Source organism: Schistocerca americana, chromosome X (assembly GCF_021461395.2).
Source record: "Schistocerca americana isolate TAMUIC-IGC-003095 chromosome X, iqSchAmer2.1, whole genome shotgun sequence".
NCBI lineage: Eukaryota > Metazoa > Arthropoda > Insecta > Orthoptera > Acrididae > Schistocerca > Schistocerca americana.
The window spans coordinates 610,633,012-610,657,233 of NC_060130.1; the positions used below are offsets into that span (position 1 = coordinate 610,633,012).

Sequence of the window (24,222 nt, forward strand, 5' to 3'; positions counted from 1 at the left end):
ATTTTTATAAGCAGAAAAGAACTGTACTACATCAACTGAGGTAACTGGGCAGTATTTGAATTTGGGTGCTATGTTGGCACTTATTGTTTCTGGTGAAAGTTTACCCGTCCCGTTAATAAAACCATCAATTTGGCACAAGGGATCAAAGCCTGGGTTATTGTTTAAAATGTTTTTAAACTTTTCTTTAAGTTTTCTTGGGAACACCTCGGGCAATGAAGAGTTCACTAGAATAATTTTATTCATTAACTGAATAGATTCATTCTACACCAAACCCTGAATTTCAAGCTTTTTGGTACTTACAGGCATATGGGAAAAATGAGTGCTAATCACAGCAATATATATTTTTAATACCGATATCATTAAAAGCTTCCTTGCACTGGTAAACTGCCAAAGCCTCTGCACTCTCAAAGTCATTTACTATCCCTCTAATGGCCTCAAAATATTCACTGTAAAACAACACAGCTTTGACCCACATACCCCAATTTTGAATTACCACTGGTTCAGGAGGTAAAGTTTTTCTTTGTAGGTCTTGATGCGAGCAGGAACCTTTAGAAACACTTTCTTTGTGGATGAAATCAGTTTATTTACATTCACAAACATGGAACGTACTTCTTCAGCAAGGTGATGTACTCCACGAGCAAAGCATGTCACATGACTCAAATTGGGATAAAATACTCGGGGGGGAGGGGGGGAGGGAGGGCTTTTCCTGCTTTGATCGTATATGGAACAGCATCTGAAATAAACACGAACACCCTTTCATCTGCAGAAGATTCTGGAAATATTTTTCTAATACCCTCATTCACAAATCTGGCGATCGCAGAATGATTTACTTTTTCAAATTCTTTGCAGGCCACTAAATCGGAGAAAGAAGTATCTTCTTTTAAAACACCAACAATGAAATTCAGAACGTAATGGCCAGAAGTGCCTGAAGTTTCATCAACTGAAATCCAAATAATGCTGTCCTTGAGTTCATTGCGTATTTCTTCCAGAACATTTATGTAAATTGCTGGTATGCAATTTTTTCACATGTTGACTGATCTGGTATATTTTGATTTAAGCAATATTTATGCAGGAAGCATTTGAGGATAGGGTTTGTAAGTTTGTGAAGAGGAATACTGCTTCACATAGATCCATGTTAAACCGATTTTTTTTGTTACCTTTGGACAGACCCCTGCTACTGCAACTTGCTGTTGTCATAAGTTGTTATTGTGATCCTTTCTTCTACATTCCTGTGATATGAGGACTTATCTTGACATGCTGGTCTATTGAAACTTCTTTTCTTTTTTTTTTTTTTTTTTTTTTTGCACGAAATGCTTTTTTCACAAACTCTACAATATAAAACAATTCTGTCATTTGTAAATGTTCCAAGACGGTCAACTTCCGACAGAATAATGTTTCATTTTTCTCACAGCACGGCGCACAACATGTCTCACACTAAATGTTGTAAACACATTCAACTGTGTACAAGTAAATAGAAAGCGCAACTGAAACAATGGACATGCAACTGAAAGCTTGCATAGTTTAATTTAATTGTTGCCGACGCATACAATATAACAGTGGAGGCGATCAACTGGGGGCGCAGGCACAGGAGTGTTGACTCTGTCTTCCTGTTCCTCTTCTGTAATGATTTCGCTACGCAGTGGCCTCTCGGTTAGCGATTGCACGCCGTTTTAGGTTGCGGTCAATCTGCGAGACATCGAAACTAGATTGAGCTAGAGACTGCCTGACTAAATTTTTAAAATATTTTAAACATAGAGTGAAAATATACATCATCACTAGTTTTTAGCTGAAATATTCAATAACCAATGAAAAGGAGCAAAATATGCAAATGAATATGCAACATGCAAATGCATATAATCCGGTCTCTAGAAATTACTAACTATGGTGACTTTCATGTGGAAATAGATTGTGAGTTTCACGTGAAAATAGATTCTCTAACTTAAAGAAAAAAATTCTGTTGTGTGATACACAATGTCATTCTTGTTGATTACCTCACTGCATAATACACTCTGAAGGTAGTGGTGGAGGGGGTTGGCCAAGATGCTGCCACATCACGAAGGAATTATCTGAATAGCTGAATGGGATGGAAATCAGTAAATGTGATGTACATTTACAGACAAAGAAATGACTAAAATTTCAGAAAAATTGGATTATTTATTTAACAAAAAGAGCTTCACAAACTGAACAAGGAGATAACATGTTGGTCCACCTCTGGCTCTTGTGCAAGCAGTTTTAAGGGCTGCCATTGATTAATGGAGCCAGTGGATGTCCTCCTGAGGGATGTCATGCCAAATTCTGTCCAATTGGAATCTTAGATCATCAAAGCCTTGAACTGGTTGGAGGGCCCTGCCCGTAATGCTCCAAACATTCTCAGTTGGGGAGAAATCCATTGACCTTGCTGGACAAGGTAGAATTTAGCAAGGACGAAGACAAGTGGTAGAAACTCTCACTGTGTGCGTGTGCAGTAAGCCCAAGATGGCTTGCCATGAAGGGCAACAAAACAAGGCATAGAATATCATTGACGTGCCACTGTACTGTAACCAAATCGGTCCTCCTATGAAAAGAAATGGCAGCCCAGAGCATCACCTCTGGTTGTTGGGCTGTGTGGAGGGCGAAAGTGAAGTCGGTATCCTAACGCTGTTCGAGGCATCTACAGACACATCTTCGATGGTCATCGTGGCTCAATTCAAAGCGGGATCTTATCTGGGATTCCATTTCTTTCCATAGCAGTATTCTTTTGGTTGTCAGCCACAGCACCCTTAAAGCACTGTGGTACATTGACAATATCCTATGCCCCTTTTTGTTGCCCTTCATGGCAAGCCTTCCTGGGCTCTCATTTCAGCAAAATAATGCCTGCTGCACACGGTGAGAGTTTCTACTGCTTGACTTTGTGCTTGCCAAACCTTACCTTGGCCAGCAAGTTTGTCGGGTCTCTCCTCAATTGCAGTGGCAAAGCATCCATTAATGCTTGAAGGCTGAGCTAACCCAAAGAATTCCAAAGTAATTCATTCAAACTGAATTTAATACAATTTGATCACACGCCCTCGTAAATGTTTCCAAACAGTTTACATTTGAACTTTGTACATCACATCCGCTTGTACAATGCATCACTTCTCTAGCTCTGCAACCAATAACAGCTTGGAATCCCATGCATGTTACGAGCAAGTGACATAAGCTTGTTTCTGTCTTGTGGCTGGCTGAGGTTCCTACAGCTTAGGTACGATTTTTAAAAGCTGGTGTTTGATTTGTTTCTGCTTCTTGCCTGCAGGTGGATACAAGCATCAGTGTAATGACAAGTCATTCAGCAGTTCCCTGACAGACAGTGCTACTTTGCATCATCTATCACTGTAGCAGCAAGCCGAGCAAAATGAGAAACCATTAACTCTTAATTAAACTTTTTATTTAAGACACAAAAAACAAGAAGACATTCATAATCCACAGAAAATAAATGTGAGTGCATCACTGGATGTTGTTGCCAGATGATAGGAAATAGCCTATGTATTTTCACTGTTCCTGAGATTAAAATTTAGTGGCCTTACTTATTTCAAAAGTTGGTAGTTCCGCAGCGTGTCTGTAGGTTTTCATATCAACAGTACTAGACGGGCTTTGAAACACTGAACATGAATTGTTTCCTCATAATAAGATTTGCACTCTGCAGCAGACTGTGCACTGATATGAAACTTCTTGGCAGATTAAAACTGTACGCTGGACCAAGAGTCAAACTCGAGACCTTTTCCTTATCTCAAGCGTATCAGTGCACACACTGCTACAGAGTGAAAATCTCATTCTGGAAACATTCCCCAGGCTGTGGCAAAGCCATGTCTCTAGAATATCCTTTCTTCCAGGATTGCTAGTCCTGCAAGTTTCGCAGGAGAGCTTCTGTGAAGTTTGCAAGGTAGGAAACAGGGTACTAACAGAAGTAAAGCTGTGAGGACGGGACGTGAGTTGCACTTGGATAGCCCAGTTGGTAGAGCCCTTGCTCACAAAAGGCAAAGGTCCAAGTTCGAGTCTCGATCTGGCACATAGTTTTAATCTGCCAGGAAGTTTAATGAATTTTGTAGTTACAATGTAGTTAGTAGTTAGTGATTAACCTATTAGTGAAGTATATTTTGGTATGCCCTATCACGTTTGAGGTATCATCATCAATTTGTCTTGTCACTGTGTTGCCGGAAGGGAAACTGTAAGTTGTCTAACATTTTTAAATCATTATCTTGTAATGGACGGTATTGCGGACTACCTCAAACTGGATCACAAGATCCACTGAATTTTTTAACTGAACACCCAGTGTTCTTCACTCGTCTTACTTTGGATGATAAACTCTTGGTGAAAGAGTGAAAGCCGACACAGAGTTTGTCTATTAAAAACATCTGATGGAAAATCTGTATGACATTTCCAAACACAATGGTACAATTCTAAACCATCATTAAGTGGCAACTTTGTAAGGAGCAAAACTTTTTTGTTTTTACTGTGTACTATTTGGAATGGGTAATGGCGGCTTTGAATGGCATAAGTGGCGAGTAGGTGAAAAGAATTTTCACAATTTCCTTTCGAAAGTTAAAAGCTATGAATGTTCCATTTCACATACCACAGCAGCTGTTAAATACAATCAGCTAGGTACAGTAAGAATTGACAACGTTCCCTCAGAAGAGGCACATCTGTAAGCTTTGAAACATAATGAGAAGGCTGATCGAAACGAAAGTATATAATGAAGAGACATTTCGACTACCTGCTTCTTAGCATGGCAAGAGTTGGCTCTTTGAGGTCACGAAGACTCTGAGATGTCAGTAAATAAAGGAAATTAGTCAGAACATCTGGATTTCTTGGTAAAAAAGAACTATATATGAAAGATCATTTAGCATCCGATGGAATATTTAAAGGCACTTCCTCTGAGTCAAAGAAAGCATCAATAGCTTGTACGATCAAATGGCTTGGTTCAAATGGCTCTGAGCACTATGGGACTCAACTGCTGAGGTCATTAGTCCCCTAGAACTTAGAACTAGTTAAACCTAACTAACCTAAGGACATCACAAACATCCATGTCCGAGGCAGGATTCGAACCTGCGACCGTAGCGGTCTTGCGGTTCCAGACTGCAGCGCCTTTAACCGCACGGCCACTTCGGCCGGCGCTTGTACGATCGATGATGATGAAGAACAAACTTCATTTGAAGTTACAAATAGTCCTTTTGTATCAATAGAAGCTAACTAAACAACGGATGTATCAACTATAAGTCAAATGAGTGTAATTTTTTGTTTTGCAAATAATGAATCAGATGAAATACAAGAGAGATTCTTAAGGTTTTGTAACGTATCCAGAGGTCAGAGTGCACAAGCCAATGCCATTGTTTTGTTGCAAGTGCTAAGCAGTTGGAATATTGATAAATCAAATTAGTAACGAAAACAAATGAAGGCTGCAGCGCAATGTTGTCCATTCTATTGTTAAACAAGCATATCCTCCCGCTCTTTTATCCACTGCTACGCACATCAGTCAAACCTAGTCCTCCTCTACGCTCGTAAGAAAATTACAAAAGTAAATAGTGTTGCGGCAAATCTATCAGGATTTCACCCATTTTTTAGGCATTCCAGTAAAATAGGTGAACGTCTGAGACAAAGGGGATTTAAACTACCAAGCCCTAAGGTGGAATTTTCATTTATGTGCTGTACAAACCATTTTTCTTTTCAACACAGACCTGAAAGCAGCATTTAATAATGTGCTGAACAATGTAGGTTGGGATGGTAATTCTTTACATCAAGCAATTCGACTAAATTTTATACTAAATTATCAATCCCCCCCTACTGCGGCTGTACAATTCGATTTTCCAGTATAGAAGTATTGCTTGTAATCTTGCAAAGTAAAACTGTGGGCATACGACACTGTAAGCTTGAAACCGCAAACTGCGTTAAGGCTGTTGAAAGACTAAGGTGCGAGGAAATCAGTCTGAAATGCATAGACGAAGCATAGCCTTATAAATTCAGGAGGGGTATCTGAAATTAATTTTAACACAACAGATGCAAGTACTCAGAAGGTTAACATTCGAAATAACTGATACGGTAGTAGTAAACATGGCAACTAGATTCCAGGACTTTCATGAAACAGATTTCACAGAACTTGTAATCAAGAAAAAGCTCTCAGGTTATAGTAGGCCAAACAATTTCACAATATGTGAAGTTGAAAAACTACTTAAATATATCATTTCTTTGACAGTGAAAACTGGAAAGGGAGCTTACATTTATTAACAGCAGTGGGGATAAATGTCTACAGCCTCAGGGCCTCCTTAAATCCATTATAAACAATGGAGTAAAAAACGTGGTCTCTGAATGTGAGAAATTACTGTCATTGACTCTTACAGTTCCACCAACCACTGCATCTTGTGAAGGAAGCGTAAGGACATTAAAATGCGTTAAAACCTACCTTTGCAACACAATGACAAATGACAGACTATCAAACTTCGTGGTTTTGGCTACAGAGAAGGCAACTGTGAAATCTTCAACCAAAAGGCAGGAGTTCATATCTGATGTTATCAACTTTTACACCCAGAAAAACGACACGAGAATAGAACTAATTTATAAAAATATGTAACAGTGAGTTACTGTGTGTTATATTTTTATAAATGTGTAGCTGTTCAATATTTTCATGCATTTATTTATAACAATTTCTATAGTAGTTTCAAACTGAGTACAAATATGTAACTAGGTTACATTTGCAGCGTTTCTATTTTACAAGTTTTTGTTTGAAGTTTTTTTTTTCAAAATTCGTTATTCTCAGCCTACGCTACAAAAAATTACATGCTTCACCACTGAACATTTGGAGAAGTGTGGGGCAACAACTAAGAATAGAATAATTTTAACATGAATGGAATGTTTCAGTCAAATATAAATTACTGTAAAACATATGGAACACGTAATATGTTTGAGATCTCGCTCTGCTGTGAAAACAAAAAAAACGTAGTTTCATATCTACAATATATGGTTCCATAAGGATTTTAAAAGAATGTACACTACTTTCAACAGTTTACAAATTATTAACAATTCAGTTCTAAGTTCCCACTCTGCAACGGAGTGGGCTTCGATACGAAACTTACTGGTAAATTAAAACCATGTGTCGGATCAAGACTAAACTTGTCTCGGAAACGCGAAGCTAAAATGGTTTAGGGTGAATCCAATGTCTTTAATAAATTCACTAACTTACTCTGTGCTAAAAAAAAAAAAAAAAAAAAAAAGAAGAAGAAGAAGAAGAAGAAGAAGAAGAAGAAGAAGAAGAAGAATTTGTTATGCCATTTAAGACCTCATGGAAACATTCTAGATCACAATTTTAAAATTTATTGGAAGGAATATTAAAAAAAATTAATATGGGGTGCCAATGACGATCATATTGAGCAAGTCCAAGACACCAGAAAAGTACCTATGACATGATTAACATTCTAAAAATCTTACTTAAGAAATGTGGCTACAAACTCAGCAACTAAGTCAAGCAATAATCAAAACTAGATTTATATTAAATGCAGTACTCTTCTCTTGTGAGTAAAAATATGTGCCACATGTATTCTTACAAACTAAATGCCACAAGTATTCTTGCAAACTAAATGTGTATCACTGTAACAAATGGAATACAGAATTAAAGTAGTACTTATTTTTCAAAATCAAAGCCCCCTTACCAAAATCTATTCAGAAGTTATATGACTACTACATAATAATACAAAGTAACTTGTTCTCACCTATTATATACACTGGAGCTAATGTCATATTCACTGGCCGGGCTGAATGAATACGCCACAATGTTTCGACTACTCTCACTATAAAATGTTTTGCTCTTTCTGCAGCTTCACTTGGACATGATGCTGGAAGTAATGAAAGTAATTTAGAATGTAAGACAGCACTTATCATACAAGTAACAATAAAACTATGTGCACGCGCACACACGCACACGCACACACCACTCACTAACACACTGCAGATGTGGGTGTTTAATAAGAATGTATGCTATTTGACTGATGTCAATTTGATTCTTTCCGTGAATTTTATTTTACTGCCCCATCTTACTCAGTTTCTTTCTTCCATGAGAACTACTCCCAAAAGGCATGCAGCAGAGCTTCTGTGAATTTTGGAAGATAGAAGAGGAAGTACTAGTAGAAGTGAAGTTGTGAAGGCAGGTATGAGTTGTGCTCTGATAGCTTAGTCAGTAGGGCACTTAAAGGGGACAGTCTCAGGTTCAAGTCCTAATATGGTAAGTAGTTTCAATAATCATTTCAACAAATACAAATTTAATTTTGCCATCTGCATCTGTCTGGATGTTTGGACTAATCTCAGGAACTACTGTAGGGATTTTTATATGGTTTCTACAAATAGGTAGACTGATTTACGAAGAAAGTCTGTGAATATATATTATAAATATTTCATGCAAACAAGCTGAACTATAACAAACTGAAGTCAACTGATGCCATTTCCATGTAGTGGGGAATAGCACAACTCACAGTGCAAGGTATTGCTGCACCAATGAGAGTATGCATTTCATCTTAACTGCTCCCTGCAGGCGATGGGGGGGAGTGGAATAGAGGGGGGGGAGAGGTGGCCAGGTGGGGGGGGGAGGTGGCCAGGTGGGGGGGGAGGTGGCCAGGTGGGGGGGGGAGGTGGCCAGGTGGGGGGGGGGGAGATGGCCAGGTGGGGGGGGAGATGGCCAGGTGGGGGGGGGGGGGGAGATGGCCAGGTGGGGGGGGGGGGGGGAGATGGCCAGGTGGGGGGGGGGAGATGGCCAGGTGGGGGGGGAGAGATGGCCAGGTGGGGGGGGAGAGATGGCCAGGTGGGGGGGAGATGGCCAGGTGGGGGGGAGATGGCCAGGTGTGGGGGGGAGATGGCCAGGTGTGGGGGGGAGATGGCCAGGTGTGGGGGGGAGATGGCCAGGTGTGGGGGGGAGATGGCCAGGTGTGGGGGGGGAGATGGCCAGGTGTGGGGGGGGAGATGGCCAGGTGTGGGGGGGGAGATGGCCAGGTGTGGGGGGGGAGATGGCCAGGTGGGGCGGGGGAGATGGCCAGGTGGGGCGGGGGAGATGGCCAGGTGGGGCGGGGGAGATGGCCAGGTGGGGCGGGGGAGATGGCCAGGTGGGGCGGGGGAGATGGCCAGGTGGGGCGGGGGAGATGGCCAGGTGGGGCGGGGGAGATGGCCAGGTGGGGGGGGAGATGGCCAGGTGGGGGGGGAGATGGCCAGGTGGGGGGGGGAGATGGCCAGGTGGGGGGGGGGGGAGATGGCCAGGTGGGTGGGGGGGGAGATGGCCAGGTGGGTGGGGGGGGGAGATGGCCAGGTGGGTGGGGGGGGGAGATGGCCAGGTGGGTGGGGGGGGAGATGGCCAGGTGGGTGGGGGGGGAGATGGCCAGGTGGGTGGGGGGGGGGAGATGGCCAGGTGGGTGGGGGGGGGAGAGATGGCCAGGTGGGTGGGGGGGGGAGAGATGGCCAGGTGGGTGGGGGGGGGGATGGCCAGGTGGGTGGGGGGGGGGATGGCCAGGTGGGTGGGGGGGGGGGGGAGATGGCCAGGTGGGTGGGGGGGGGAGATGGTCAGGTGGGTGGGGGGGGAGATGGTCAGGTGGGTGGGGGGGGAGATGGTCAGGTGGGTGGGGGGGGAGATGGTCAGGTGGGTGGGGGGGGGAGATGGTCAGGTGGGTGGGGGGGGAGATGGCCAGGTGGGTGGGGGGGGGGGGAGATGGCCAGGTGGGTGGGGGGGGAGATGGCCAGGTGGGTGGGGGGGGAGATGGCCAGGTGGGTGGGGGGGGAGATGGCCAGGTGGGTGGGGGGGGAGATGGCCAGGTGGGGGGGGGAGAGATGGCCAGGTGGGGGGATGAGATGGCCAGGGAGGGGGAGGAGAGGGTGTGAGGGAGAGGGGGAAGAGAGGGTGTGTGGGAGAGAAGAGAGAGGGGAGAGGGGGAGGAGAGGGTGTGGGGGGAGAGAGGGTGTGGGGGGAGAGTGGGAGGGGGTGGAGAGAGGGAGGGAGAGGGAGAGCATGAAGCCCTTGTTCAATTGCATTTTTTAGTGTTGAACACCCTGAAACTGGCAAAAGTAGCGCACCATTAAAATAGTTCCAAAGTACCATTTTATTTACCTACATCAATCATTAAAAAGTAATTTCATGATGTGTCATAACTCAAGTAAGTCCAATTAGTCAAAAAAATCCGCAAAATACATTACGTGGGGCAAATTGTTTCTGCTGAATGGATTATGGCTACAATATAGGTGGAAAAAAGTTGTTTGAAAAATCAAACTGTGTTATATATTGAACTATCTGTACACAGTCAAGAAAAAACCAACTTACGTGGATGTTCTTCATTTACAATTTTCTCAAATTTTGCTAAATTGTGGGGTCTTGCAACAGCTATACTTCTTATGGTCATAACCAGTTGGTAAAATGCCTCTGCATCTATGGTCTTAGGATCTTGTTGATCTCTCATAAGTGCAAACTCTGTGTTTACATGGCCTAGAAGAACATGGTCCTGCAAACAAGAAAAACAAGTTCCAAAATTAAAGAGAGAGCAAATCCTGTTATTTTACACAACAGGAAAGGAGAGACAAAGGTAAAAGTAGTAGAAGAGTAGGAGAGGGAGTAGTGAAGTGAAACATGTGGTGTCTGCTTTTAATCACCAATAAAATGAACAGTAACAGTATATAATTTACTTACTTTATAATTGAAATACGCAGTCCTTGTTGGATGTAATGTTGACAGAAGTGATTCTGCAGCAGTCTCAACACAGGATGGAACAGGTATATATAACAATAATGTAACAAGGTCCTTAGCATGAGATTTGAACACCTGGAGATCATCTGTAGTTGGAAGGTTAACTCCAAAAAAGTTGTCAATAACAGACAATATAGAAGAGAGGACCCTGAAAAATGAAAAGAGTACAGTAAATCTAAGAAAAGACTGATTCCCTCATGAGCATACTAACTTTATTATTGATTCAATCAGTCACATGACATCAAGTCTTCCCCTGAAAACAAAATTTATGAAGACCTTACTCATTCGTTGTCTGAGCTTCGGCTCTGCCTCTTTCACAACAAACGTAGATATTGACCATTTTTTTAAAGTACCATTTCTTCTGCGAGCATATAGAATTCCAGAATATCAATCAACAAAGGATGCTATAAATGCAGATTAATACTGCGATTCATGTAATGCCACAAAGATATCCATCTTAATTGAACTTAGTATTATGAAAAGGATAGATTGCTACTAACCACAGTGAGGAGGCACTGTGTAGCAGACAGGCATAATGAAAAGACTACGAAACATTTACGCCTTCAGTGAGAAGAGCTTCCCCCCCCCCCCTCCCCCCCAAACACACACACACACAAACTGGACAGTGTGATCTCCTTTAGTGGAAGCTCTTCAGAAACAGGGCATATATCAACTTATGTTAATATACTTATTAACATGTACATTGAAAGAAAATTTAAAGAAAGTCAGACAGTTATTCCGTACCCATCAAAATATTCTCAACAGCAATAGAGTATACCTTCTAATCTGTAAACTGAGAAAAAGAAGGACTGTGAGTTAACTACTTATGTTTTCCTAATAACATACCATTTGCCTCTAGTCCAGATAAACTTTAACAATGAATGGTAACATTTAAGTCTGAAAGTAAACTATAGTAAGAAAATGGTACAAATTAAGAATGGAGCCACAGAAGCAACTGATAAATACCTGTATTTAGGGCCACTGAAGGAAAGTGGAAGGGGCAGCAAACGACATAAACAGAAGAGTAAAATTGCCCTGGAACACTTTTGATAAACTAAATTGTGTATACAAAATGAAACTTCTGATTTATTTGAAAAGGAAAGTTTATAATCATCTTGTATTATCAATTTTGACTTACAGTAGTGGTACACAGCCTTTTAATTTGGGAACAATTATAAATGGGAGGGGAGGGGGGAGGGGGAGAGGCTCACTGAGTAATAGGGAGATCCATGTTGGGAATTACTAGGAGAGAGAGGAAAAGAATTTTATCAAGAAACGGCCTGGGGTGGAAGACTTAAGAACAAAGAGAAAATGAAATGGAAGGTGGGTGCACGACATTTAACCAGATAAATGGGTAGTAGCTAGATCAAGAAAGTTCATTGTTCAACTCTCAATGATGATAAAAGATTGAAATGACAATCTGATTTAAGGTGTAAATGACAATAGAAAATACTTATACATAAACCGATGAAGACTGTGATGACATGGAACACTCTAGAGGAGGCATTTATCTTGCACAGATGTCAAAATCCCTGAGGATGATGACAGCTATTCCAAGACAGATAGATGTGAAGTTGAAAACACGGGACCAATGTGAGTAAGACTCTCACTAAAACGGTTCTGCACAAACGACATTATGCATACATAGTGGGTTCATGTATAGGTTTTGACGGGCGAGTTTGAGATTCAAAATATGTGACAAATGGTCATTTCTCTCAACTGCATTGACATTAAGACTTTTTTTTACACCGTCAAGGCACTACAGATGTTACTATTTGACATAAATTTAAACTGCCCCCCCCCCCCCCACACACACACCAGGGGGCAAGGGGAGGGGGAGGGAGGGAGAGGGACACACACACACACACACACACACACACACACACACACACACACACACAGAGAGAGACACAGAGACAGACACACACACACACACACACACACACACACACACACACACACACACACACACACAGAGAGAGAGAGAGAGAGACCAAAATACTTACTTTTCAAGGCATGACAGATTCTGTGGTACATCAATACCACTATCATCTCCATCAGTTGCTGCTGCAGCTTGTGGATGGGCCGTGGCACTGGTTACCAATTCTTCAGTGTCATCACTCCAATTGTAAATGTCTTTTAGCTTCCCGTAACTAGAAAAAAACATAGTCCCAAAATTTTTTAGCTACAACAAGTCAGTCAATTAATCAATTTCCAACTACACTTCAAAACAAGTACAGTTTATTCCAAATTGATGTGTGACTCAATATTTCTGTCTACACTTACAGTAAAATAATTTTACAGTTAAGAGTACAAAATTTGTTAAAAAAGACACTAAATCAATTAAGACATTAAAGCCTGGAATTCAGATTATTGGATAACATATCTGTAAGTGTTTACCTAAGTCATATCATAATTGCTACTTTTTATGCACTGAATAACATTCTGCTATCTCATCTATAATTTTACAATAACTCCATTGCATTATAACAATATGTCAGATCGTGATTTCAATCTCTCCGCCCCCCCCCCCCTCCCCCATTTTCTTTTATATACAGGGTGAGGCAGCTAAGTCATAACACCCCTTTTGTCTCCCCGACCGTAATAGATATAAAGATGCCGTTTGGACTGTGAATTGCAGGACAGGGTTTACTCGAATAAATCACATTTCATGTTTGTGCTATTTTTATTACAGAGATATGAGGTGATCTTTCCTTTTTTTTTCTTTTTATGGAACCTTATGTTAAATTTTAGCAAACAAGACGGGCTTAAAAAGACGGTTTCAAATATGTGTATATCATAATATTTAGACAAATAGTTTTTGAGAGACAGATATGTCCTTGTAACGTGTTCATCCTTCAAAGTGGCATTGTCCAATGCCACCTTTCCTGTTGTGTAGAGTACATGGTAAACATCGCGAGTCCGTCCGTACACAAACACGTCCATTTACCCGACAATAGTAATACATACTGCGATATTTTGTGCAAAAATTAACTGATGATGTTGCACAAATATTATTCAGTTATTTGACAACTGTGATACCAATATAGTAGACAACATACAGTATTAAAATACTACAAGATGTTAATACATTTTAAGTAACAGAAATACAAATGTAAATGAGGAGGCCCTTATTGGTCAGAATTATTTCATACGTATTTGTTTTTTATTTGAAAAATATTTACTTTTGATCACAATACGAAGCAAATACACACAAAGATGCAAAATACATACTGTACATGATACAAAACTTTACTGAAGCATGTGCTCAAAATGCTTCCCCTCTGCTGCAATGCACATTTGTAGCCGCCGGTCAAATGATTTGTGAACTGCTGCGAGGGTGTACACACATCAGTCCATGCTTTGATGATACATAGCTTCATATCATCTGGCTTAGTTGGTATTTGAGCATACACTTTATGTTTGATTGCTCCCCACAGAAAAAAAATCAAGTGGGGCCAAATCAGGAGACCGGATTGGCCACTTCACTTCAGTACGTCGTCCTATCCGACAATCCGGGAACTTTTCATTTAACAGCTCTGTAGCCACACGGGAAGAGAGAGCAGGATAGCCATCATGTTGGAACCACATGCACTGACACATAGTTAGTAGTACCTCTTCCAGCAAAATGGGCAGAATGTTTCGCAGGAACTGTGCATAGTTATTGCCATTTAGTATACCCGGAATGACGTACGGCCCTCACAATGATATTTCCGACGATGCCACACCACACGTTAGCACTCGATGGTTGCTGATGCTGTACCTGTCGAAGCCACTGAGGGTACTCTATTGACCAGTAATGCATATTATGCAAATTCACATTACTGTGGTTGGTGAAAGTCGGTTCAACAGTAAACAGCACCCGTCGAAAAAATGTTGGATCATCTTGTAGGCGCTGCAGAGGAAACCGGCAAAATTCCTGGCGTCATTCGAAATTCACACCGGTGAGTGCTTGATGTAATGAGAGGCGAAACAGGTGAAATTTAGGCTGGTGCAATATGCGTAGAACACTGACTTCTACCACATTCCAAGTTGATACGTCGCGACGAAACAGTAGAGTTGTTATGCGTCAACACTACAATGCCCTCTTGATGTACCTCACCAGTTGCAGTTTTCTGCCTTGTCCTCTGTATGGTGTTCCTTGATCCCAATTCAAGTAGTTTATTGCAAATATGTGCAAGAAGCTGGTGCATACGATGCTCACGATCAGGATACAGCTCTCCATATAGCTTTATTGCTCTAATAGCATTTCTTCTGCTTTCACCATACACTAGAATCATATCTAACTTTTTTTCGTTGGTGTATATGTCTGCTCGAAGAAACTGTGATGGAAATGCGCTGTCTCATTACCTCAGCAGCACATTTATACCCTTCTCTCCAGCTGCCATGTGCATACCTTGCAGCATTACCGAGAAGCAGGAAAACAACGCCTTCCCTGTTAAGTTCCTCAGTGGTCAACAGGAAAGGTTGTATTGGACAACGCCACTTCAAAGGATGAATACGATACGGGAACGTATCTGTGTCTCAAAAACTATTCGCCTAAATATTATGGTATACACATATTTGAAACCATCTTTTTAAGCCCATCATGTTACGCTAAAATTTAACATAGGGCTCCATTTAAAAAACCAAAGATAGCCTCATATCTCTGTAATAAAAAATAGTACAAACATGAAATCTGATGTATTCAACTAGCCCATGTCCCTGCAATTCACTGTCCAAATGGCATTTTTGTATCTATTAGGGTTGGGGAGATAGAATGGGGGTGTTATGACTTAGCTGCCTCACCCTGTGTGTGTGTGTGTGTGTGTGTGTGTGTGTGTGTGTGTGTGTGTGTGTACTGAGAAAATGGACAGATGCTATTATTTGTCTCCTCTTCCAATGTCCATTCTCTACATCATTAAACAGTCTTATTTAAAAAATAAAAAACAGGTTTTGTACTTATGAGTTATATTTTGCTATGTCCATTCATCCTTATGCACTGTTTTATGTACATGCACATTTTTCACATGCCATTTAGTATTTCATGTTGCCATGTTTCAAAATTTGGTTTCAAAGCAAATACTCCACCCTTCACTGCACTTCCAAAAGAACCAAATCTAAAATTTAAATTTAGAAGTCAAAAGTTCTGTGCATGTATGGAGGTGGTACACAGTCTTCCAAAATAGTCTGAAAATTATTATCGAATTTTTAAAGCTGCTGCTACCACATTCTTAGTTGCATGATTTTATTTTTATATAATCCTGCACTTTTCTGTCACAACTGCTTCACGTTTCAGTAAACTTTTCAGTGTATCAAAAAGAAACACCTTAGTTATTTTTCCTGCTGACACAGTTCATGTGAAGACTATAATCCCATATCCAAACACAGTTAAATATTTTTAAGTCTTTTGATATTGCACCAAACGTTGGCACCATTGCTGAATAGCATTACTGAAGTAGAAGTGTGGAGAAGGTCATGTGACTGAAGTGGACATGTGTGTAGAGTGAGCAGAAAATCAGTTGTTTCTGGGTAGTCAGACTGTATGGTCGATACTCTCAGCTGTGTGGCTGGACAGCAGTTTATATGAGTTTCCCATGTTTCAGAAGTGACTATATGGTATGGAGTGCGAGTTGTTCCGGGTGGAAGCAGTATGACAGATGTAAGCAATGGTGAGAGTGCTAAGCATGTTTTTCCTCAAGTGGAGCCTTAGGAGCCTCTGTCAAGTGTAACTGGTGTATACAGCATAGTGTGATATATGTGGACACAGGATCACTGCCCCACTCCTTACTGATGCATGTTGTAGTGAAGTAGACTCAACATGATCCCGTATTTACATGGTGCATTCTGTATGTTAAGCATTGGTGGCATTTTATTGGTGCATGGATGCCATCTGGTAAGAGTAGAATAATTACGTATTATATGTGATTATTTCATAACTCTCAAACAAATATTGATATCAACTCTTTGTTCAGCAAAACATTTTACATTCATGCTGATGATATACATATGTTGAAAATCTATGCAGAATACACGTGCCTGTCGCTTTTCACCTATTAATGTACAGCCATATGCCTTCCTGCTACTTATTTTACATGTTTGCCTCTTACATGAAGCAATTTATCAGAATGGGGAAAATTTTTCTCTATCCCTACAGTATAAATTTGCTGCCAGTGTTAATAGCCAATGAATGACATTATTTGTTTATTTCATATTGGCAGCCAAATGTTAGCTGTAAAGTGGAGAAGTGTGGTGATGAACAATGAAAAGGGGGTCTATATAACAGTGGGATGGGTGTTTACCGATGAGGTGGCTAGCACTCACACAAGGAGTAAGAGCACGAGAGTGGGCTACTGGGAGAAAACGCAAGAAAACAGTACAAAGAGAAGGCGGAGGATCACGGATAAGAATGTAAAATTTAGAAAAGGAGATAAAGGTGAGCGTGAAGCTTGCGAGGGAGAACAGATTGATGTAGAAACAGAAGAGGGAGAAGAGACAGATGGAGGTCAGTGACTTGTGGAGACTGAGTTGTGCACAATTGAGAAAACCATTTTTGAAGCCAAGGATCACGATTATATGCCTTGTGCAACAGCAATTTACATCAACTACATTATATAGAGCCGTTATAATTATGCTCTTCAATCAGGTGGGGGCTACCTGGACCTTAGCAACAATTTTGTAGTGACCATTCATTTGGGTGGATAGTTAGTTTGGGAGTTATACCTATATACCATGTCAGACAAAGGTAATAACAAAGTCGGTAGAAGACGTAACTGATGAATACTGTAAATATCAGTGGCGATGTGTGTGGGACACATCTCACATCTAGGCCTTCAACATAGAATGTGACCCATAGATAGAACCTGAAAAATTTGCATTTTGTGATAAATGCAAATTAGATGCAAATTCTGCATCAAAATGGAAAAATCTGAAAGTACCTAATTAGATGCTATTTCACTGCAAACCGTATCTAGATGTACTATTTTGACAGAGATACTTTGAAACAGCATTCTTTTCTGCATACAAATATGGTTACTCCTACTGATTGTCATTTAGCAAAGCCTGATTTGGAAAGATAATGTGCATAAGAAAATGTTTGCAAAATAAAAAGTGCACAAATGCAACGACATATCAATGACTCGAGTGTCTGGTGCCACGCCAACTGTGAGCAGCAAAGATACATGCCACTTAATGCAACATGGTACTCAGCTGTGGAACCTAACATCTTAGAACAAAGGCATGTGTATGTTTGTCTACTAGACAAAGTTCACAAGTTTTACTAATGTGGATACCTTTAACATGGCAGTTTTAGGCAGTGGGTGTTTTGAACTGTTGTTGCATCAAATACTGCAATAGGTCAGACTGTAACTATTTTCATTAAAACACACTGTCAACTTCAGCAAGCAACTAACTGCAAAGTAACCATTTGATGGCTTGCTGTTTTCTTTTCTTATTTTGAAATGAGTGAAAAAGACTCATCCTGGTTCATCAGAGATTTCCATTATGATCCTCACAACACCAGAATGGATCGGTGATTACTGGTATCATGTGCCAGTTCTGCTTTCACAGAAACACAAAACATGGATGTAGGTTGGCTGCGCTATGAGAGAGAGGTGGGGCTTGTTTCCTTGCAGCCCCCTCCCCCCTGTGGAGATCAGATTTCTAGTTTGTTTATACTTGCAGGCGTCTGCCCACATATAGTATCCAAACTCTGCACTACAGTGACCAGATCACAAGATGTGTCACTGTATTTTGACTGTGCCAAAATTCTTCCCCTAACATGTAAGTAGAGTTGTTTTGATTTCTATTTTTATGCTAAGTGCCTTTTTATTTCTATCTGTAATGTCGTCAAGTATGGGTAGCATGGCTATTAATGCCAACAAAGGGGTCAAAATTAACAATCTGCAGATTTCGTCATTATCGAACTGGGCTGGAAAAGAAAAATAATGTCGAGAGAAATCTTAAATTTGAGACACCTTCATTAGAATAATCATTTATTGAAAGCTTAAATACACCCAAAAGAAGAAAGCAAAGGCCATTTTGGAAAAGCTGCTAAAGCTTTTCCAAGCCAACAATCAATTTCGAAGTAAGAAGGCGTTGTCTTCAGGCACATATTGTGACAACCTTTTAAATGTGTGTGCCTAATCATATAAAAAAAAAAAAAAATTTGATGCGAATTTTGCCAAAAATTGGTGCAAATTTCATCCCTTTTCCCACATACATACCTCTTGCTCTTCTAAGGTCAAGTAGTGATTATTCTCAAACATAATTAGAACTATACTTACATTTTTATGCAGTCAACCATGGATATATGTTCCACATCTGCTGAAGGTCCAAAAGTGATGGTGAACTTTTTATCTGCCTGGAGACTTTCTTCTCTAGTGAAAGGCACATCAAACCATCTGCTACGTGTCAGATTTGTTTGGACAGTTCTACCAAATACCTGAAAACAGGAAAAAAAAATATTTCTATAGACAGACAGTGCGAGTCTCTCTCTCTCTCTCTCTCTCTCTCTCTCTCTCTCTCTCTCTGTGTGTGTGTGTGTGTGTGTGTGTGTGTGTGTGTGTGTGTGTGTGTGTGTGTGAACATGTTGGCAGGAAAACAATCCAGCAATCTCAAGTATACCTCACAATTGTAAATTATATACTATTATGTACCTCAATGTAAGTTGGAGCTTTCTGCACATCTTGTGTACCAAGCAGAACTCTTATCCCCATTATCATTGTAGCAGGGTCAGGGTTGGTAACTTCAATACTGAATCCTGAAGCTTTTGACGATGCAACATACAAACCTGTAAAATTAGAATAGTGAAATTACATACGTTTACTGAAAGAGGAATTTTGCATTATGAGTACTTGCAATATTATTTCTTGTTTACATGACCAATAATGCCATGTTCAATAATATCAATTGTAATTTCTCTGATATGGTGTAGTAGATAAAATCATCATTGAATGAAAGGTATAGATGAGTCAATATGAAAATTTTCTTTTCACCTTGCACTGTAACCTATATTTTGAGTTACAGTGTGCCTGTAATCACTATGATGACGTGCTGACCTACTGTCATGTAAGGCCACATACATTTCCAAGACAATACATCAGCAAGCACGCAGTTCGCACATCTGTGCAACAATCACAAATCAGTCAAGGCTGCCTCAAGTTACTACATCTAGTTCTTTTGACAACTCACAGAGTTTACGTGAAAACACAATACTGAAAGGAAAAACTACACTTACTGACAGAAGTGCAATGAAGCAGCTAGAGTGTTCAGAATGTTTATCATCAGCCATTCAGTATTTTTTAACACAACACGCCTTGTCCACAAATACAGTTGACACTATCACTTTGCACAATTCAATGCTTAAATCTAACAATGTTAATTAAATACATTGTGGAGACACACACACACACACACACACACACACACACACACACACACACACACGCACGCACGCACGCACGCACGCGCGCGCGATAAGGCATAATTCTTGTACAGTACTCGCTAAGAATTCATTCACTGGGTATAATTCATGCTCTTTCAGACCGAAGTTTCTAAAAAAAAATTAAATTTGTGCAAGGGCATCAAGTGCACTATATTTTGTAGTTAGTTGAAGAATTTCAGACGTGTGTGTGTGTGTGTGTGTGTGTGTGTGTGTGTGTGTTGGGGGGGCCGCTATTTTTGTATTGAGCAAATGAACATTATTTCTTACTCCAAGTTTGTGTAAATTTTCTTTGGCATAGCTGAAAGAACTATAGGCGTAAAGGCTGGGGACTATCATTATATTAAGTGACCTGAATTGAATTCTACCAAGTGTCATTGGGAGGCAAACCTAAACACATCTAATAGGCTTTTCCCTGTAATTGGCAAATGTAAGCCAACTCCGTTATAGTTCTCCATAACAGTATTCCATACTGCAGATGTGAGTGGAAGGGTGTGTAGAAGGATATAGTAGTACAGTCATACTGTCCTTTTTCCTTAACTTAAGTGTAACTAAATCAGTATTTGTGATATATTGCTACTTAAGTAAGTTCACTTGTCCATTCCATGACAATCTTCTATCAATCATAAGTCCAAGTAATTTCACATTCTTATTCTCAGACTCAACTGCTCGGTTTTTGTTTTATTGGCCAGACACCAGCAATTAGTCATCTCAATTAGATCTCTGTTGTAATGTTTAACACTGTGTACATTTTCACCTAATAGCTTAGAGTACATTCTCACATGGATAGGACTTGAGAAATCATTTAAATAAACAATGAAGAGAAAGGATCTAAGAACCAACCCTTGTGAGATTCCACATTTTATCTCGAATAATTGGGTTTGATTATTTGTACATACTTGCTGTAACCCATCAGACGAACATTCCAAATAAACTTAGTGACTTATCTCTTACGCCATAGTAAGCTAACTTTATTATTATAGTCACATGTGTCACCATGTCAAATGCTCTGCCCAAGTCTACAAACATAGCACAAGTAATCTATCCATTTTACCATCCCATCATATATGGTATCTAAAAGGTTTGCTATGCCTTTTATTGTCCACAAGACTGACTGGAAGTAAACTGGCTTCCATTCAGTATTATGTTGTTTTCAAAACACTCATATACATGTTTGTGTATATAGATTTTTATTATTTTCGATACAATTAGAACAATGGGGGTTGGTCTCTGGTTACTATGGAGGTGTCTTTCTCTTTTCTTAAACACTTGGAATGAAACATGGATATTAAGAGCGTCAGGAAAAATACTATCTGCCACAATTCTGTTGGCAAGGTAAAGCAATGGCATTTTAATTTATTTGCTATGCTTTTTGTCATAAAGTTACTAATTCCATACTAGTCGTCTGCTTTGGAACTCATTAAAACAAGGGATCAGTTGTTAGGTCGACGAACAACGACAACCACCACCACCAACTTATTAATTGCTGTGCTATAAGCGACAGTCAAATGAAAATGAGGCAGATGGTAAAAAGTAAGTAAACTGGTTGTTATTTCAAAAGTAATCGCCATAAATGTTAGTAAATTTATCCCACTGTGAGACAAGACAGTCAATGCCTTCACGGAAAAATATTAGTGGTTGCCTATGGAACCACGATTGTACAAGGTGTGCACCTTTTCCTCTGAAGCAAACCGACAATGGGAAGAGATTGGCACTGTATGGAGGATGTGTAAGGGCTTCCCAACAAAACTTCTGCAGCATAGTCAAAACAATCTTGGCAACATGGGGAGGTCACCACAGTTCACAAAATATTCATTTGATGCATCACAACTATTTTTGAATTTTAAAACGTAGTCACTATTTGCTTCACATTTGGCTATTTTAACTTTAATTTTGTAGACTTTTCAAGTTTTGTGTAGATTTTCTAAATTCAGCACTTTTACTAGATCTGTCTTTAGGTATAAAATGCAGAATTATTATTTTATTCAGTTTCTGAGTACACCATATTTTAGTATTTTGTGATCTACGTTTAGTGTTGTTAATATTTTTCTTAGTGATGGTTGGTCAGATTCTATTTAGCATATACTGAACAATGGCTAGAAAAATAGAAGTGTGTTCATTAAAAGTTCTCTTGGTGGCCAATTACAGGACCAGACAACACTGGTTTTAGTTCCCTTATCATATTGTAATGTCGTTTGTATTTAGTATAATTCACAAACTGATTTTCTAATTTTTATAGAGTATTCAATAATTAGCTATACCTAATTTAACCACACTACATTCTACATAGTCTCTATGTCCATTGGTAATTATTTTGTCTAAGTGTTCTCCTAGTCTTATGCATTTTTCATTCAGGCAGTAGAGATTTAAGATACTTCACTGTATTTATTAAGTGAAACATATTTTCTTTTTCCCTTATGTCTGTATTGATGCCAGCAGCTACAAAAAGTCTATGCTCTTTGAATTTTGGGACTAACAGTATTACTGTATTAAGTTTATCTAGGACAGTTCTTTCATGAGAGCATCATGTAGGATAGAGTGATACACTTTCAAGCTTTTGGGGATATAATACTACTACTACTACTACTACTACTACTACTACTACTACAACAACAACAAATATACCTTCTTGACACAGGTTACTAATATCTACAATTGAGTACTTCACATGTAGATTGTTTCTAACATAATTATATTGATATCCCACATGTGCAATGCTTGTTCTCCAGTAACTATAGACAACTGAGTAGCTAACTCAACACACAAGTCTATACCTGAAATATTTAGCAAGTTTCATTAATACAAAGTATGCTACATTTTGTTTATTCAGTCCAGTACTGTAATTCACTGAGTTTACATCTGGCTGACTGGACTCTAATGTGAAGTAAAACTTCCTCACTTGTGGTGCATTTAGTTACATGTCCTTCATTGTAATTTCTATTTCTTTCTTTCTTCCTTCCCTCCTTCCTTCTTCTTTTTTCCCTTCTCTTTACAAATTACATGGTTGGTTTTTCCCTGACTTTTGTGGAATGACTGTGTTGAAAAACAGGACATTTCTTTAGTGCTTCTTTGAGACTTCATTGCGGAATGAACTAGCTAACAATTTCTTACCTAGTTCATTCAGACGCAAAACCATATGTCGTATGCAATCTACAGCCTGTACAATTTACATCTATAACAGATGCATTTTTGGAGTGTTTACATATTTTCACATACTATTTGTTTTCTGCACTAATTTTCTGGTTTACGCAGGACCACTGCAGTAAACCACATTCATGTGCAATGCTGAACAATCTTACATTAGAGGGAGCTAGGAGAAACTGACATTTCTTTAATTCTTGACAGACGATTGGTATGCCTTTTTTGTAAATGTCATTTGAACCACCAAACAACATTGGAAGTTAGCTTGATGACTTCTGATAACTTTAGAAGTTCATGAACTTCACCAAACAGCATTCCTGACTTGATGAATGCTGCAGCAGTTATGTGAGATGCCAAACTGTGTCCGTGGCTATCAGTAATAACTGAGTTTTCTCCTTTGCTAGAATTTCTGACAACAGTGAAATCATGTCAATGTCTTGAAGAACTGGTGGAGATCCCATATTGTATTTGAGTTACTAGCAATCACCTCGGCACTGTTTTCTGAAGACAGTCTGATGAACATTTTTTTTTTTTTTGTGAAGCTATCCCATTGAGGACACCAAAACTGTTCTTTCAGGAGGGTTATCAGAAAAGCACTTCATTACAGTGCTGATCTTCACAGTCTGACAAGGCATAGTCCCATTACTGTATCTAAATGAGGTCTGCATGACTCACATTTCCATTGCCGAACATAATCTGTTTAGTAAACAAAACTGCCTTTTCTTTCTGTGCTTGCCGCGAAGAATTGTTATCGAAACAAACTTGATAATCTGAATTATTTTTGACAGGCGGATCCATCTTACCATACCAACACTGCTACATTTGCTAGTATTGGATACACATTGTACCAGTCTTTGAAACAGGCAAACTTTTTACAGTACTAAACATGCTCACTTTCGTGTGTAGCTGCAATCATGTCTGTGTTCTCTTGGGACTTGGTTTCACT

General features: G+C 39.8%; 1 protein-coding gene across 1 annotated transcript in view; it reads right to left on the bottom strand.

Moving 5' to 3' along the window:
• The window catches only part of LOC124556456 (protein purity of essence), a 443,522-nt gene that overhangs the window by 176,394 nt on the left and 242,906 nt on the right, over positions 1–24,222 (bottom strand). Inside the window, exons 40-45 of the mRNA XM_047130407.1 lie at positions 19,351–19,484; positions 18,979–19,136; positions 12,721–12,867; positions 10,658–10,862; positions 10,295–10,472; positions 7,713–7,835 (exon numbers count right to left, since the gene is read on the bottom strand). Coding sequence (XP_046986363.1) covers positions 7,713–7,835; positions 10,295–10,472; positions 10,658–10,862; positions 12,721–12,867; positions 18,979–19,136; positions 19,351–19,484 — 945 coding nt within the window. The remainder of the gene's footprint in view (positions 1–7,712; positions 7,836–10,294; positions 10,473–10,657; positions 10,863–12,720; positions 12,868–18,978; positions 19,137–19,350; positions 19,485–24,222) is intronic.